The 19,254-nt window shown below is 42.5% G+C and overlaps 1 protein-coding gene across 1 annotated transcript; it reads left to right on the top strand.

Annotated features, from left to right (window-relative positions):
- Nucleotides 1–7,899: 7,899 nt before the first annotated feature.
- Nucleotides 7,900–19,254, top strand: zc3h12b (zinc finger CCCH-type containing 12B). Its single transcript, XM_071338352.1, has 6 exons — nucleotides 7,900–8,232; nucleotides 15,611–16,401; nucleotides 16,556–16,695; nucleotides 17,070–17,304; nucleotides 17,390–17,496; nucleotides 17,596–19,254. The coding sequence occupies exons 1-6, from the start codon at nucleotides 8,035–8,037 to the stop codon at nucleotides 19,038–19,040; spliced, it is 2,916 nt and encodes a 971-aa protein (XP_071194453.1). The 5' UTR covers nucleotides 7,900–8,034; the 3' UTR covers nucleotides 19,041–19,254.

Genomic DNA, 19,254 nt, shown 5'->3' with positions numbered 1-19,254 from the left:
GGGGTCGGTAGCAGGCGGCAACAGGGAGAGACTTATTTCTGGAGAGATTAATTTTTAAAATTAGAAGTTCGAACTGTTTGGGCATAGACCTGGAAAGTATGACAGAACTTTGCAGGCTATCTCTGCAGTAGATTGCAACTCCTCCCCCTTTGGCAGTTCTATCTTGACGGAAAGTGTTATAGTTGGGTATGGAAATCTCAGAATTTTTGGTGGCCTTCCTAAGCCAGGATTCGGACACGGCAAGGACATCAGGGTTGGCAGAGTGTGCTAAAGCGGTGAGTAAGGCAAACTTAGGGAGGAGGCTTCTGATGTTGACATGCATGAGGCCAAGGCTTTTTCGATCACAGAAGTCAACAAATGAGGGTGACTGGGGACATGCAGGGCCTGGGTTTACCTCCACATCACCCGAGGAACAGAGGAGTAGTAGGATGAGGGTGCGGCTAAAGGCTATCAAAACTGGTCGCCTAGAGCGTTGGGGACAAAGAATAAAAGGAGCAGATTTATGGGCGTGGTAGAATAGATTCTGGGCATAATGTGCAGACAGGGGTATGGAGGGGCGCGGGTACAGCGGAGGCAAGCCCAGGCACTGGGTGATGATAAGAGAGGTTGTATCTCTGGACATGCTGGTCTCAATGGGTGAGGTCACCGCATGTGTGGGGGGTGGGACAAAGGAGGTAACAGAGGTACGGAGAGTGGAACTACAGGGTCCATTGCAAACCAAAACAATGATAATGATAACTAGCCTGAACAACAGTATGCAAGGCATATTGATATATGAGAGAGACATACAATAAGGCATAAAGTGATTGCAGGTCTTGATTGGGAGAGCTAGCTAAAACAACAGGTAAGATAACAGCAGCAATAACAGGGTGCTAGTCTAACACAGCAACAACAGGTAAAAATGGCGACGACTCGGCAGAGAGGGTCGGATTAACTACACACAGATCCTGAGTTAAAGCACAGAGCCGACAGATAAAACACAAATAAACAGAATGGAGTACCGTGAATTAATGGACAGTCAAGCATGCATCAGCTATGTAGCCAAGTGATCATAGTGTCCAGGGGGCAGCCGTAGATGGAGCAGGGAGGCCTCCACTAAGCTAGCACGCGGCGTTTAAAGTTAGTAGCCCGGGGGGTGGTCTGCTCAGACGGAGGGGGTCTGCTCAGACGTGGTCGTGTCGACAGAGAATCCAAGCCGGATGGCGAAAGAGAGGTTGTGAATTGTAGAATTGTGTTTGCTAACTGGTGCTAGCTTCGTGGCAGTGGCGCTAGCTGCGCTAGCTGCAAGCTAGCTGTGAGGATCAGAAGTAGTGGCTCAGGGATTACGGCAGGAATCCGGCGTTGTTGTCGAGAGACAGTCCGATGCTGGTAAATTGGTGAGTAATATCCAGGCTAATAACAGGGCTGGTGTCTGTGCAGAAGGTAAAAGCTACTAGCAGCGGCAAAAAAATGGCTAAATTAGCTTGTAGCTGATTTAGACCAGTTGTGATGGATTGGCAGGGCTCTGTGTCGGCAAAAAAAAAAAGGTCCAGTCCAATTGGCAAAAGAGGTATTGTAGCCCAAGAATTCGCTGGTAGACCTCTTCGGCTAGCCGGCAGATGGGCCTAGCTCGAGGCTAGCTCAAGGCTAACTGGTGCTTGCTTCGGAACAGAGGTGTTAGCCAGTAGTAGCCACTCGGTTGCAGCTAGCTAGCTGTGATGATACGGTGTAATTGTCCAGAGCTTGCGTCAGGAATCCGGTGATGTGGTAGAGAAAAAGCAGTCCTATATGCTCTGGGTTGATATCGCGCTTGCAGACTGGCAGGTATTGGCCCGGTATTGAAGCTGGCAGTGTCCGAGTTGAGGGTGAAGACCGCAGCAGTGGCTAACTGACTACTAGCTAGTAGCTAGTTATCTGGCTAGCTTCTGATTGGGGTTACGGTTCTAAAGTATAAAAAAATAGCAGGTCCGTACCACATTGGGTGAGGCGGAATGTAGGAATGTATATTCAGTTCCTAGATGGAAAGTGAAATTAAAATATATACGAAATGTATACGAAAAATACGAAGACTATTTACACGGGACAAGACAAGACAAAGACACGTCCTACTGCTACGCCATCTTGGAGGACACTGTTCTAGAGTGTTTGTAACTGTAGTCTGAGGAGTAAGAAATGTCGGACCAAGATGCAGCGTGGTAAGTATCCATTTTAATAATGATACTTGAAACAACAAACAAAAACAATAAACTGACGAAATAAACGAAGACGCAACAGTCCCGAAATAGTAAACACAGGAACACACGAACAGGAACAATCACCCACAATACAAAACAGGCTACCTAAATATGGTTCCCAATCAGAGACAACGACTAACACCTGCCTCTGATTGAGAACCATATCAGGCCAAACACATAGAAATAGACAAACTAGACATACAACATAGAATGCCCACTCAGATCACACCCTGACCAAACAAAACATAGAAACATACACAGCAAACTATGGTCAGGGCGTGACAGTGTTTCCTGTTAATACTATCAACGTTTCCCTTTACTGTGGCAATTGTGATCGAATCAACACAATATTATATATTAGCAACACAATAATATTTTCAATGCAACATACCGAAACAAAACAAACTATGCAAGAGATTTTTTTGTAGGCAGAACGCATCGGATTACGATTCTATTGCATTGACACACACTACTCAGCTCATACTCTACAGAGACCAGTGCGACATAAACAATCAGAGCTTCAGTAGGCCTATATGCAAATAGACCATTCCATATATGGATCTGTGCCATTTACTTTGAACTGAACTGTGTTTACAGCATGAGCGGTCATGAGTAGATGCTTGTTTTGAAATCAAAGCGAGAGCTGCATGTAGCCACGTGTGCACATTTTGATCATATCCTTTGCTAGTTATTGAGTTATTAGCCCAGTTATAGATAATTTGTAGTCAGCAACAGGGGAATGATTGATTCCTACAAGAGCACAAAATGTGTACATTTCTAGGCATCTTTGGAAAGCATGTCAAGTAAAGAGCTTTTTTAAAATCTTAACTGGGCAGTGTTGCCATTCATAACATTCGCAGAGTACGACCCTGCCTCACGCAGGAAGCGGCGCAGGTCCTAATCCAGGCACTTGTCATCTCCCGTCTGGATTACTGCAACTCGCTGTTGGCTGGGCTCCCTGCCTGTGCCATTAAACCCCTACAACTCATCCAGAACGCCGCAGCCAGTCTGGTGTTCAACTTTCCCAAGTTCTCTCACGTCACCCCGCTCCTCCGCTCTCTCCACTGGCTTCCAGTTGAAGCTCGCATCCGCTACAAGACCATGGTGCTTGCCTACGGAGCTGTGAGGGGAACGGCACCTCCGTACCTTCAGGCTCTGATCAGGCCCTACACCCAAACAAGGGCACTGCGTTCATCCACCTCTGGCCTGCTCGCCTCCCTACCTCTGAGGAAGTACAGTTCCCGCTCAGCCCAGTCAAAACTGTTCGCTGCTCTGGCACCCCAATGGTGGAACAAACTCCCTCACGACGCCAGGTCAGCGGAGTCAATCACCACCTTCCGGAGACACCTGAAACCCCACCTCTTTAAGGAATACCTAGGATAGGATAAAGTAATCCTTCTAACCCCCCCCCCTTAAAAGAGTTAGATGCACTATTGTAAAGTGGTTGTTCCACTGGATATCATAAGGTGAATGCACCAATTTGTAAGTCGCTCTGGATAAGAGCGTCTGCTAAATGACTTAAATGTAAAATGTAATGTAAATGTTGTATTTTGAGACAGGCTTGAATAAGCTAAGTAGCCAATAGGCAAAGGGTAACATAATTTGTCCATTATATGTAATAATGGTATTGGAATAATAATGTATTTTATTTTGTAAAGTGTTTTCTTGCATCAATACAATAACATTTTCAGTCACCTCCTTGTCTGAAGGACAAGTGGATAAACAGGTTAATGTCAAGCCCTCCATGTTTTTTTTCAAAAGTCTCATGGAATGTAGGCCTACGTTGAACACTACACATTGGCTGCTACTGTAGGCTGAATGATAGAATAGCTATTTCCATGGTAAAATGTTATGGGATGCATTTTCTCCATTGTTTTTGATGGTAGGCCACTGGTAGGCCTACATTATGATGAAATAGCCACAGTAGCCTACATGGCCACTGTTAAAAAAAACTGTAACTTAAAGCTGGTACAGCCTCAGTGTTCACAGTAAACACATGCTGGCAGTTGCACAGAATTGTCACAACGTTCAAGCTTGCGCTCAGAGGACCTGAAATTTGCTCAGTGCCAAAATAAATTACAGGGAACATTGGTCATCATGTTATTAGCAGAGATTTGGTATAGCACAAAGAGATTAAATTGCAAACCATTAGCATTCAACTAACAATGCTAGCCAGTTTAGGATTTTGGATGCTAATTTGCAAGCTTGTTTTTACTGAGGCTGTCTTGCTAGTAATGTCCCTTAACATTGCAATGGATTTCTCGGATGGGGCATATAGAATATGTATTATTTCCCCCTGCTGTATGATACATTTAAATGTAGAGGGTAGTGATCATTGAAATAAGAATGAATATAACAGGTGTCCCCATTTAAGAGAATGATGGCACAATGGGTGGACAGGCGGCCATTGCGAGTGTATCCATTAGAGCAAAGCAGGAAGTAAAAGCAGGAAGTGTAACCATCAATCTGTGCTGTGATTTATTGAATCAACTCAAATTACATTTAAAAAAAATACATTCTATTGCATGAGCCAAATCAGTTAGCATAATTTGAATGAACATTCTACAGTACCATATAAATTATTACATCACTGTCAAATTACCAGTATCTTGACTGCTATCAAGAAGAAATCTCTCTGAAACACTATTATTACAATACAGCAACAACATTTGATTAGGTTAGTTAGGTGTTTATGATATAGAAAGCATACACAAAACAATGTCACTTTCCTTCAGCTCATCCCACATGAAAATATACTACAGGACTTAATATAGAATTCTGTAGTAAACTGTAGAATACTATACTACACACTGTAGTATCACTTGATCATGTGTAGTACTTACTATAAAATGTTGTAGTATAATGTAAAATACTAATACTACAGTATTATCTGAAAAAAAACTATGTTGTAAATACTACAGTAATGTCCGCAAAAACACTAAATTGTTTTTAACTGCCAATTCCCCTCCCCGTATGCCAATTTGTGCCACCCATAAGTGAGAAACCTACATGCAAAGTATAGATCATATATTTTGTTCCCTACAAGTTATTGTCACGCCCTGACCTTAGAGAGCCTTTTTATGTCTCTATTTGGTTTGGTCAGGGTGTGATTTGGGGTGGGCATTCTATGTTTTTGTTTTCTATGATTTTGTATTTCTATGTTTTGACCGGGTATGGTTCTCAATCAGGAACAGCTGTCTATCGTTGTCTCTGATTGGGAACCATACTTAGGTAGCCCTTTTCCATCCTTTCAGTGTGGATGTTGTCTTTGTTTGTGGCACTATAGCCTTAACCTTCACGATCGTTTTTGTATTGTTTATTGTTTTTGTCGGCGTCATCCTAATAAAAAGGAATATGTACGCCCACCACGCTGCGCTTTGGTCCTCTTCATTCGACGGCAGTGACAGTTATAGAAAAGAGCAAAAGCTCTGAACTATCCATTCAGACCCCAGTCCTACCAACCTACAGGTTATGGAAAATTTGATCTTTTAGTATTTACCCAGTAGGTTTCCTCAAGTAGAAAGCCTCCACTTGTATGTAAAAGATAATACAACTAAAACACTATGGTAAATACTACAGTATTTTCTGCAGAAATACTACAGTGAATACTACCGAATACTACAGTCCAAAAGCACTACCGTAAATACCAAAGCATACTGCAATCCGCAAAAACACAACATTAATTACAGTACTACAGTACATACTACACTATTCACTGTAGTGTTTCTGCTGACTTAAGAACCTAAAACCACTACAGTGAATACTAGTGAATTCTGCAAAAACACTACAGTGAATAATATAGTATTTTTAGTAAACAGTTGAGGGATGGAGCTGGAGAAATGTAACCACTCTCAATCTCTGGATGCAAGAAAAGAGTAAAACAAGGTTATATTTTGTGTTTTGATGATGTAAGACAGTTGAACTCAGCTCGTGAAGCATTAATAAGTTGTATTCTTCAAGAATCAATGGGTACATATCATTAATTTAAAAGTAAGAAAATGGATGTAACAATCGCAGATTGAAAGAAAGAAAGTCTACATTGTAGCATTAAACACATCCTCCCTAAACTCCTCCTCACAATTTTTGTTTGCACTGAATGGAGAGGGGTATTCTACAAAGCAGGTTCAACGAGTTAGCCAGCTAATTTGCCTAAATTAAATAATAAAAAATGTACACAGTCTAACCATTATGTGCCTCACACGCAGCCATATGTGAACTATTTGATGCCTCCAGAGCACACAATGCTAATGGTCCAACAGTCTTAGATAGCCACTACATGTACAGACACCAACTGGTCTATTCCATCCCGCAGTCTCCAATGCACACAGAACAGTTGTACACAGGTGTCACGATATGATGCGATTACACCTCTATAGACACTTTTTTTTGCCACATGACACAGAAACGAGCAGCAGTAAAATGGTATTTGGAAAACAAACATAGTTGATCATATTGGTGGACACTTTGCATCGTACAGTCATTTGTGAGTCCCCACTTGTTGTACTAAGAGTTATCTATGGAGAGAGTACATACAGTACATTTTGGTAACATGTTTATTATCCACTGATTTCAGTGCATATTGATGTGTAAATAAAATTATTTTCAGCATTTTTGTCCAAACTGATCCTATAATAATGATTCCAAACTGTCTAAAATCCCACCGTAATAAAGGTGACTAATACATAGTGTGACAATCATCCCATAGGCCTATATTGCCAAAATGACTCATGACATTGTAAAATGAATGCCATGGTAGAATGCTAGAACAATAGCCTTCCAATGTTTTGGGCTGCAAACAAGCTATATCTTCAGGATAGCCAGGAGATTTGGAGTTGAAGTATTTTGTGATGTATACTATCCTATACGTTTTTAAAAGAGTGTCCTTGCTGGTGTGTGGGGAAAAACAGTGGGAGGGAAGGACAATCTCTTCACACAGAGGAGATTTTTTTTTTTTTTGTATTTTTTATTTAACCTTTATTTATCTAGGCAAGTCTCTTAGCCTACTAATAGATTGGTAGGCCTTGTCTCTTGAAAATTAGTTTGTGGAAGTGAGGAATAAGTAAATAGCATAAGAGGGCACAGCTGGGGACTGAGAGGATGCACACATAATCAACTACCTTATGACGGTCATTAGTGTTGTTGAGACTAAAAAAGTTTTTACATAGGCCTATAGCCTATATAATGGGTGGGGGTAGTATTTAGTGTTCACATTATTTATGTTATGTGAGACATGGAAAAACATTTCAGTTCAGCATGCACATCTTTAGATACAATGCCCACCAAATGTAGTTAATGTAATATACTTTGATACCACACATGAGTCAGCCAACTCGTAGCTTACTTTTTTGTTTTGTTTTTGTTGCTGAAAATAAATAAATACATAAATAACCAACTTGAATATACAGTTGAAACTGTCTCTGTTGATCAAAGTAACCTGGCTATATGAAGCGGTAGTGATGATCAATTCATTCTCGAGGCATTGTCAAATCTGATCGTCTGCACAGCGGGATAGTAAAAAGACGACCTGGAACGGCACCAGATTATTTATTTTCCGTTTCACTGGCCTGCCCGGGTGTATGACTTGTTGCTAAGTTACAGTCTGTGGGAGGCAGACAAAAATGATGAAGGGAGGGGATGATGAATGATATTTAGCTATAGTAGCTTGCTAGCTGTGTTTATTATTTGCAGTAATGTTCGTAGATAGACTATAATAGCTAGCTCAATTTGGAACTTTCTGAACAAGACATCATAGCTAAGGTTAATAAATTCGTTTGACGGCTGAGTGCATTATATTTGTGGGTCGTTGATTTACCATAAATAAATGGTTTTGGAGCTGGCAGTGCCCGCAAATGCAGGCCCTTTGCTTCACCGCTCCATCCCGCACATTGAGCGTATTTTCCGGGTGAGGGTCAGCTACGGATCCGCGGAGTCAAGCTGCGACAGCTCAAATGTCAGCACCAGCAATATCATAATAGTACGTGTCGCGGAGGGCAAGGAAGATGACTACACCAAGGCAAAAGTAAGATAACTTTGCTGGAACGCTACTGTTAATGTTTGCTTCGTGTTTTTTAGCTAGCTACCGGCAACGCGTTAGCCGCATAGAAGCGGTCAACTAGTTAGCTAGATAAGTCAGCTAGCTAACGTTAGTAGCTAACGTTAGTTGATCTACTCTGGACTGGTGTAGTTAGCTTTCACTGCAGGCTAGTGTTTGCTGTTAACTAGCTTGCTTCTTACTATATTCGCTAGGCTAATATTAAACTAACGTTAATCTCGCTTGTGGTGGATTTGGTAATGTATGACTAGAGCTTCATGTTTACATGTACGTTAACGTTAGTTATTGTTTTCTGGTAGGTAACGTTAGCTAGCTAGTAAGTTTAACTAACGTTACTGCCAACAACATTCTTAGCTAACGTTACTTTCATGAGGCGCAATATTAACTGTTTTATGCTCTAACAAGTGCTAGCTAGCTAAGTTAACTTGTTTGAGTATTTAAAAAATATATATAAATTACTTTTTTTACATAGCTGAAATAATGTTTCTGTTGGAAGCTTTCCAGCCAACTAAGTTAACTGGCTAAGCTAGTCTTTACATGTCTCAGCTACTAGCCAATGTCATCAGAAGGAAGAATTAACGTTAGTACTGTTTAACTAGGTAGATGTGTGTTGTATGGTAAACTATGATTGTGAATTAACGTTAGCCTAGCTACCTTTTGCAGAAATGTTGCTGAAACAGAGTTTATGCAAAATAAACTATTCGAATCTAACGTTAGCTAGGTAGTTAGCAACGGTAGTTATCTAATCTTATTATTAATCGTTGTTGTCTGTAATCAGCACTATGAACACTTCTAACAAATTCTGCACACCTAATAGCTACTTCAAAATACCCCTTATTTGACCTTTTATGGGGGTTGACTTCCAGGACTTAGGCTACTCATAGTGTTGAACCGTTAATGTTGTGTGCTTCAGAACAATGTTCAGGTGTGTACCTCCATTATTGCAGCATATCTGTACTTTGCATCCTCGCTGTGGGGCCTCAGTTTGGCCAAGCATCTTAGTCCTTCTGACTGCACATGCTCCACTTGTTGCTATGATACAGGGCTGCACAAGCCTGTGCATGTGCAGTGCTTGAGTGGCCTTGCTGTGTCTCAGCCTGTGATGTGGAGGTGGAGAAAAAAAAGATGGGGCTTCTTTGTTGTTTCATGCTGCTCTGCTCCTCGACAGTTATGTCATTTTGTTCCAGGAAATTCCAACACATCAGTATTGTTGTGAGGTGGCTACTGGGTTTCCTGCAAATACACAAATGTCTGTGTTGACTTTGTGAGGACACCTATACAATATCTGCCACTTTTGTTATAGAATGGGTTAGCCTCTTCCCAATATGTTGTCTTTTTATATAATGTATAGCCTAGTTATTCTTATGGAAATAAACTACTTTGTCTAGATAAACTAGATCTACTCCATTATCTTAGGTTGTGTACTGTCCTGACTCTCACTTTCTATAATAAGAGGTGGGGAAATAAGTAGGCTATCTAAATAAGTATTATTTAGGCTATCCAATGTTTTAAGCTGTTCTGCACATGTTCATTAGGACGTTAGCTGCATAAGGCTTATCATATGACTAAATCGTAGTAGAAAGACTACTAGAGATGGAAATTTCCTGTTAAGTGGTTATCAAATACCTATTCACAATGTGGAGGTTAAATCTGAAAATAGGATGATGCAATCTGTACGAAACTGGGGGAATGATGTAGCTATGAACTGAATTGTTTGTTTCTTGTGTGCAACTTATTACCTCTGTTTAACATTGTAATTCTCATATTTTTAGGCACGCTACGTTAATCGTGTTTGCCAGGCTGCCTAGAGAAAGATGGGCTCTGTTTTGTGTTAGTCGTGACTGCTAAAAAGCAGTTAGCTGATGACAGGGCTGCGTTGCTAGGCAACCCATGTCATGGGCTGAGCCTCTTGAAGCAGGAATGGAAGTAGCTATCTACTATCTATCTGCAAGACCTGGGGAAGTACTGCTTTCAGTAGCACATGCATTTGGTGTCCATTTTTTTTTTTTAAGCACTTGGATCTGTATGCATATTTGGATACAAATTAATAAAGGTTTTTAAATGTTCATGTAATCTCAAATGCACTTCAGCCTTTACATTCTGTCGATTTACAATGGATAAGATTGAGCTATTCATTATTTAATTTAGGGGCTCGAGTGGCGCAGCAGTCTAAAGCACTGCATCACAGTGCTAGAGGCGTCACAACAGACCCTGGTTCGATCCCGGGCTGTAATAGGGAGTCCCAAAGGGCGGCACACAATTGGCCCAGCTTTGTCCTGGTTAGGGTTTGGCCAGTGTAGGCCATAATTTTATATGGGGCGGCAGGTAGCCTAGTGGTTAGAGCGTTGGACTAGTAACCGAAAGGTTGCAAGATCAAATTCCCGAGCTGACAAGGTAAAAATCTGTCTTTCTGTCCCTGAACATGGCAGTTAACCCACTGTTCCTAGGCCGTCATTGTTACGTTTACATTTTACATTTAAGTCATTTAGCAGACGCTCTTATCCAGCGACTTACAAAGCGACTTACAAATTGGTGCATTCACCTTATGATATCCAGTGGAACAACCACTTTACAATAGTGCATCTAACTCTTTTAAGGGGGGGGGGGGGGATAGAAGGATTACTTTATCCTATCCTAGGTATTCCTTAAAGAGGTAGATATTGTAAATAAGAACTTGTTCTTAACTGACTTGCCTAGTTAAATTAAAAAAAATATATACATTTCAATATTTTATTTTATACAATTGCAACAATGGCACCATCATGCATTAGCTTGCACTGATCCAGCAGAGTTCTGAGACATTTTTACAACTCATTGAAACTCTGAAAATAAATATTTGGGCAAATGTTACCAGATATGATGATAATAGGGCTGCATTACGGTAGGCAGCTAATTGTTAAATTACACTTTCCATCCTTACCTTGGAAGGCCACTGTCTCTGCGCTGATCGCCTGTGAGTGAGACAACGCTAGCTAGCCAATGGGAGCGTAGTAGAACGCCCCTCTGAATAACGGGGCGTGGTTTTGGCTTAACTGTGTTGGGAAAAAGAAAGATGCACCCAGACTATTTGCATTGCCCCCCCTCTTTTACGCTGCTGCTACTCTCTGTTATTATCTATGCATAAGTCACTTTAATAACTCCACCTACATGTACATATTACCTCAACTAACCGGTGCCCCCTGTATATAGCCTCGCTATTGTTATTTTACTGCTGATCTTAAAATTTTTTGTTACTGTTATTTCATTTTTTTAAAGGTATTTTTCTTAACTGCATTGTTGGTTAAAGGCTTGTAAGTAAGTATTTGACTGTTTATTCGGCGCATGTGACAATTTTATTTGATTATTTATATTTCAGTTTTTACTTTTCATGGGGAGTTCAGGGGCCTTAGATTTCCCCTAGAGAGGCATTGGGCAACATAGACTGAGCGTTGGCGGTAATCACCTGGTGCAGTTCTGAGTTCCGGTAGACCCTTGCATCACGCACTGTACTGGGATAGGCACTAAATACATTGGTGAAAAGCATTTTGTCGTCGCATAGAGGTGCATAGAATGGAACGACTTTCAGTTGACATGCAGTTTGTCTCGGTATTCTCGGGTGGCCTTGATGGGAATGTGTGTTCCGCAATGGCTCCGATTCCCCCCCAGGGAACTTAGCTGCCTTTGTGATACCACTGATGACTTCTCGTGCTCTGGCCCTTGAGAGATGAGATACAGCTACGATCACCCTTTGGAAGCAGGCTTCGGCCGTAGATTTAGAGACATCTAACCTGATGCCGATTCCCCTGCACAAAGGAATATAATGTATATTATGATATTATATACATTATGATGTAACTGTTATAATAACATAACGCTGAAGCAATTCAATCTTTGCCAACTAGGCCTATCAGTCATGATTTGAGATCAAATCCAAATGATGCTGCAGTAACATGCAGTTTGTCATTACCACCACAAGGCGTCAGCGCTACAATGTACCTTTTAATGACAGTTGAAAGGTCATGTCAATATAATGTAAACAAGACCGATCGACCATCTAGCAGGATGAATTTCTGGTGAGTTTTATTGCAGATCGCTTGCTGTTTATTTTATAAAATATTTTGAGTAACAGTCTGGCCCTGTTACCCTGTTGTCTGAGCATTATGACAACTTTATTAAAGTGTTTGAAGTATCTACAGTTGAAGTCGGAAGTTTACATTCACTTAGGTTGGAGTCATCAAAACTCGTTTTTCAACCACTCCACAAATTTCTTGTTAACAAACTATAGTTTTGGCAAGTCGGTTAGGACATCTACTTTGTGCATGACACAAGTCATTTTTTCAACAATTGTTTACTGACGGATTATTTAACTTATAATTCACTATATCACAATTTCAGTGGGTCAGAAGGTTACATACACTAAGTTGACTGTGCCTTTAAACAGCTTGGAAAATTCCAGAAAATGATGTCATGGCTTTAGAAGCTTCTGATAGGCTGATTGACATCATTTGAGTCAATTGGAGGTGTACCTGTGTGAATGTATTTCAAGGCCTACCTTCAAACTCAGTGCCTCTTTGCTTGACATCATGGGAAAATCCAAATAAATCAGCCAAGACCTCAGAAAAATGTTTGTAGACCTCCACAACTCTGGTTCATCCTTGGGAGCATTTTCCAAACGCCTGAAGGTACCACGTTCATCTGTACAAACGATAGTACGTAAGTATAAACACCATGGGACCACGCAGCCGTCATACCGCTCAGGAAGGAGACGTGTTCTGTCTCCTAGAGATGAACGTACTTTGGTGCGAAAAGTGCTAATCAATCCCAGAACAACAGCAAAGGACCTTTGTGAAGACGCTGGAGGAAAGGATACAAAAGTATGTATAGCCACAGTAAAATGAGTTCTATATCGACATACCCTGAAAGGCTGCTCAGCAAGGAAGAAGCCACTGCTCCAAAACCGCATAAAAAAGCCAGACTACGATTTGCAACTGCACATGGGGACAAAGATTGTACTTTTTGGAGAAATGTTCTCTGGTCTGATTAAACAAAAATAGAACTGTTTGGCCATAATGATCATCGTTATGTTTGGAAGAAAAAGGGGGAGGCTTGCAACCCGAAGAACACCATCCCAACCGTGAAGCACAGGAGTGGCAGCATCATGTTGTGGGAGTGCTTTGCTGCAGGAGGGACTGGTGCACTTCACAAAATAGATGGCATCATGAGGCAGGAAAATGATGGGGACATATTGAAGCAACATCTCAAGACATCAGTCAGGAAGTTAAAGCTTGGTCGCAATTTTTACTATTTTCTACATTGTAGAACAATGGTGAAGACATCAAAACTATGAAATAACACATGGAATCATGTAGTAACCCAAAAGTGTTAAACAAATCAAAATATATTTTATATTTGAGATTCTTCAAAGTAGCCACCCTTTGCCTTGATAAAAGCTTTGCACACTCTTGGCATTCTCTCAACAGGAGGGACTGGTGCACTTCACAAAATAGATGGCATCATGAGGGAGGGAAATTATGGGGATATGTTGAAGCAACATCTCAAGACATCAGTCAGGAAGTTAAAGCTTGGTCGCAAATGGGTCTTCCAAATGGACAGTGACCTCAAGCATATTTTCAAAGTTATGGCAAAATAGCTTAAGGACAAAGTCAAGGTATTGGAGTGGCCATCACAAAGCTCTGACCTCAATCATATAGAACATTTGTGGGCAGAACTGAAAAAGCGTGTGCAAGCAAGGAGGCCTACAAACCTGACTCAGTTACACCAGCTCTGTCAGGAGGAATGGGCCAAAATTCACCCAATTTATTGTGGGAAGTTTGTGGAAGGCTACCTGAAACGTTTGACCCAAGTTAAACAATTTAAAGGGAATGCTACCAAACACTAATTGAGTGTATGTCAACTTCTGACCAACTGGGAATGTGATGAATGAAATAAAAGCTGAAATAAGTAATTCTCTCTACTATTATTCTGACATTTCACATTCTTAAAATAAAGTGGTGATCCTAACTGACCTAAGATAGGGAATTTTTACTAGGATTAAGTGTCAGGAATTGTGAAAAACTGAGTTGAAATGTATTTGGCTAAGGTGTATGTAAACTTCCGACTTCAACTGTAGGTCTAATTGTATGTTGTTGGTCTGTGCACGTGTATGGACTACAGTGGCTAGCTGTGATGGAATTGGCTAGTTATGACGTTGCTTATCCATGGTGTGGTACTGTAGATTGACAACTTTGTCAAGTTCTGTACCTTTTTTAAAATTGAACCTTTAACTAGGCAAGTCAGTTAAGAACACATTCTTATTTTACAATGCCTGCCTACCCTCCCCTAACCCGGACGCTAACCCGGACACTGGGCCAATTGTTTGCCTTGTGATACAGCCTGGATTCGAACCGGGGGTCTGTAGTGATGCCTTTAACACTGCAGTGCCGTAGACCGCTGCGCCACTCGGGAGCCCAATGTATCTGCCCTGATCTCAAGAGTTCTTAAAAAGTGTATTGATTTAAATCTGTCTTGACAAAAAGGAGGACATGTAATGGTGCGCATTAATACATGTATACAGTTCTACCACCTCTCCTGTGTCTCTGTTCAGTCCTAAACTCACAGTGGAGAGAGGGAGTGAGAGCTGGCAGTAAAACAGGTAGCCCTACTTTGCAGATACTTTCATTGCAAGAATCAGGATAATAGACATTACTGTTCACCAAATAAAGGTTTTAGAACCCAAAAATCTGCAGTAACGTGTAGCCTAATCACCGGAAATTACCTACCTGCGCAATATATGCTTTGGTAAAGAGGAAGGCGATGTCGGTGTATGTAATTTTTCGTTTTATCGTCCCAGCTCTTTCTTAACATTTACACATGCATTAGACATTAGTGATGGGGGAAAAATCAATACGATTACATATCACAATATTATTTTGGCATGATATTGTTTCGATAATTTGACTCTACTTTTTGGCTAGGTAATGTTAGCTAGTGCTAGTCAGCTGTACCTGGGACAAAACTACTGTATTTGTCATTCAATATCTTGTTCTCGATCTTCTTTTTAAATGGTGAGCCATCATGTTTTCAACACTTATTTCCATGACCGATACACTATATAATGCTCTCTCTTGTCTCTGCAGCAGACATATAGTGAGAAATATGTTTCGAAATTCAAATCGCAGGACGGAATCGCAATGCATATAGAATCGCAATACATATCGCATCAGCACCTAAGTATCGTGATAATATCATATCGTGAGGTCCCTGGCAATTCCCAGCCCTACATGCATTGCATTTTTTACTTTTAGGCAGGGATGACATTTGGCCAGTTTGGCGTTTTTATCGACAATCACCCTTTGTTTTTTTCCAGGATTACATAGTTTCCTTAACTTCGCCAGCTCACCGAAAGAGAGAGCATCTAACGTTGGCTCAACACAAACAGCTGGTTGCGCTGAAGCCAGTCATCGAGTATGACTCTCAGGCTGTGGTGGAGGTGAGGGAGCATGTGGTGGACATCTCCGGTGGCGAGAGGAACGTGATGACAGCATGGTCGATGGTGGAGAAGATCAAAATGGAGAAACACCCTTGCAGGGAAGAGGCCTCTGAGCTGACTGAGGCCCAGCAGCCCAGTGGGGAGTCGGAGGAGGGGAACAGCTCAGAGAGTGAGTCAGAGCATCAGCTGCAAGTGAACAGCGGCAGCTGTAAGAGGACGGAGCTCTTCAGTGCCACCAAGCCTCACCGCCAGCTCTGTCGCTCTCCATGCCTGGACCGGCCCAGCTTCTCCCAGAGCAGTACTCTACCAGAGCTCCGCCCTGACGACACTAAGGCCGCCGCAGTCCTCAAACAGGCCAGTGACAAGGTGTACCAAACCAAGATGGAGTTTGCCTTGAAGCTGGGATACTCAGGTGAACAGGTGGAGACAGTGCTGAACAAGTTAGGGGCTGCTGCCCTCATCAATGATATTCTGGCTGAGCTTGTGAGGCTTGGTAATAAAGGTGAACTGGAAGTTCAAGCAAGCAGTAACACAGGCATGTTGGTCTCCCGTGGAGGCCCCTGTGTCAAAGAGGCTGTCAGTCCGGAGGTGTCACTTGAAGATGATTCCGTGGATCCTTATGATAATCTCAGGCCTATTGTCATTGATGGATCGAATGTGGCAATGAGGTAAGTCTCTATTAGAATGTGGCAATGAGGTAAGTCTCTCATTTTGTACCTTACATCGTGCAAAATGTGTTCTGAACCATCTGTTTTTGAATGGCTGTACTTGAATTACCTTTACAAGCAGACCTTTTTACTATGTGGTTGTTTTGTTTTGTAGCCATGGAAACAAAGAGGTTTTCTCTTGCCTTGGTATCCAATTGGCTGTTGATTGGTTTGTGGAGAAAGGGCACAAAGACATCACAGTGTTTGTTCCTGCCTGGAGGAAAGAGCAGTCGAGACCTGACGCCCCTATTACAGGTACTAAAACTCTACTACAATTAGCCACATTTAGACGTACAAGCCCGAGATATTTTCTAAAAAGGTTGTCTATGTTTTGGGGGGAGGGTGTGTGTGTGTTTTATCAACGTGTGTGACCATTGAGCTCAATTTTCCAGTGCAAAAAAAGCACCCACAGTGAGAAATTATTGTTACCATTTTAAATAGATAATTTTAAATGAACAATTATTTGAGTTTGGATTACGTTGGACTGCAATGTGTTTGTTTACAAATGTAATGGATATGAAAATATCAATGTGTAATCACGCAAACCACAGGTACATAGGCCTACAGAGTTCTGTGTAACAATTTGTACACTGCTGTTCTTGACTGATGTTTTAACTTTCATTTCACAGACCAAGACATTTTGCGGAAGCTGGAGAAAGAAAAGATCCTAGTGTTCACCCCATCTAGAAGAGTCCAGGGGAGGAGAGTGGTGTGCTATGATGATCGCTTTATAGTGAAACTGGCCTGTGACTCTGATGGCATAATTGTGTCAAATGACAACTACAGGGATTTACAGAATGAGAAGCCGGAGTGGAAGAAGTTCATAGAGGAGCGGCTGCTGATGTACTCGTTTGTCAATGATAAGTAAGTCATCAAAGCCCTTAGTTACTTGGGTAATGAGTGTAATTAACTACACAATAACTAAGCATATTCCTGTTTTATGTTTTAGATTCATGCCACCTGATGACCCTTTGGGAAGACACGGTCCAAGTTTAGAGAATTTTCTCCGCAAGCGTCCTGTTGTTCCAGAGCACAAAAAGCAACCTTGTCCATATGGTAGGTAGTCTCAACAAATAATTATATTGTATTTTTGTGGTTGTACTGCTGATGTATATATTGTTTAATTTGTGCTCTCTTTTATATCACCTTAAACAGGGAAAAAATGCACTTATGGACATAAGTGCAAGTACTACCATCCAGAGCGTGCAAACCAGCCCCAACGGTCAGTGGCTGATGAACTGAGGGCGTTTGCCAAGTTGTCTGCTGTGAAGACAATGAGCGAGGGGGCCCTGGCCAAGTGCGGCACTGGACCCGCCACAGCTAAGGGGGAGAGTGGCTCTGAGGCTAAACGTGTGACCCCGAAGCGCCAGTCTGACCCCAGCATCCGCTCAGTCGCCTGCGAGCCAGAGGAGAGACTGTCCGCTGTCCGTAAGCCTGAGGCAAATTCTGTTCCTTCCCTTGTGTCTGCCCTCAGCGTGCCCACCATGCAGCCTGCAAAGAGCCATGCGGCTGGTGCCTTGAACACACGATCAGCCAGCAGCCCAGTACCCGGCTCCCTCCAGTTCACCCACAGCTCTCTGGAGCACATGTCTAGTGTACAGTACCCACATCCACCCATCCTAGTCACCAACAGCCATGGCGCTTCTGTCACTTACAGTGAACAGTTTCCTAAGTACGATTCTGTGAGCACGGACCACGGATACTACTCTATGCTTAGTGATTTTTCTAACATGAGCATGAGTAGCATGCACAACGTGGACAGCTTCTGTAGCATGGAGCATGAGCACGGGGTTTATCTGAGAAATCCCAGCCAGCATTGCCCTGAGCCCTGCCTCAGCCACTCTAACAGTGACTCCTTTTCCTCTTATGGGGAATTATACATGAGCTCAGTGGACAGTAGCCTGGATGAGAGCATGAAGGCACAGCAGTCTCCTGCACAGAGCAGACTCCAGGCCTTCTCCCATGGGGGATTCCACCACGAGGCCCTGACCCGGGTGCAGAGCTATGGCCATGAGGAGCCCAAGCAAGGTCCATGCAGGAAGCAGTCCATATCCCACCTGGCACCGCATGTCCAGCACCCTGTTGTTGGGGCCCGGTCCAGCTGCCCAGGGGACTACCCCTTACCTCAGAATATCCTCCCGTCCCAGTCCTCGCAGCCGGGACGCTCCCTGGGCATGACACGTATGGACAGCATCTCAGACTCCAGGCTGTACGAGAGTAACCCCATGAGGCAGCGCAGACCCCCACTGTGCCGCGAGCAGCACGCCAGCTGGGACCCGCTGCCCTGTGGCAGTGAGTCCTATGGATACCATTCGTACCCCCTGAGTAACAGCCTGATGCAGCCGTGTTGTGAGCGGGTGATGGTCCGCAGCATGCCTGACAAGATGGAGCAGATCTGGAGGTCTCCGTGGGAGAACCCGCCTCAAGCCGAGCACCAGGAGCGCCATGTCATCCCAGAGCACCTGTACCAAACATACCGCAACCTCTGCAACATCTTCCCCGCTTTCGTGGTGCACTCTGTCATGGAGAAAAACCCTCATCTGACGGACCCACAACAACTCGCTGCCGTCATTGTCACGAAGCTGAGGTCTTGCCATTGAGTATTTTCATTTTATTTTTGAATCTACAATTGTCTGAATAGTATTAGTACTCTACATTTGAAGTAAGTTATTTGATTGTCATCCAAACAATTTGTCCTCATGAAATTCACTAATGACTCACTTTGACTGATGGTTCACTCAATTCACTTTGACTGATGGTAAGATATTGAATTTGAATGAAGTCGTCCATTTTAATACAGAGCAGAATTATTTC

This window comes from Salvelinus alpinus, chromosome 13, assembly GCF_045679555.1.
Source record: "Salvelinus alpinus chromosome 13, SLU_Salpinus.1, whole genome shotgun sequence".
In the NCBI taxonomy this organism is placed as follows: Eukaryota; Metazoa; Chordata; class Actinopteri; order Salmoniformes; family Salmonidae; genus Salvelinus; species Salvelinus alpinus.
This window is presented reverse-complemented; position numbering and strand designations above follow the sequence as displayed.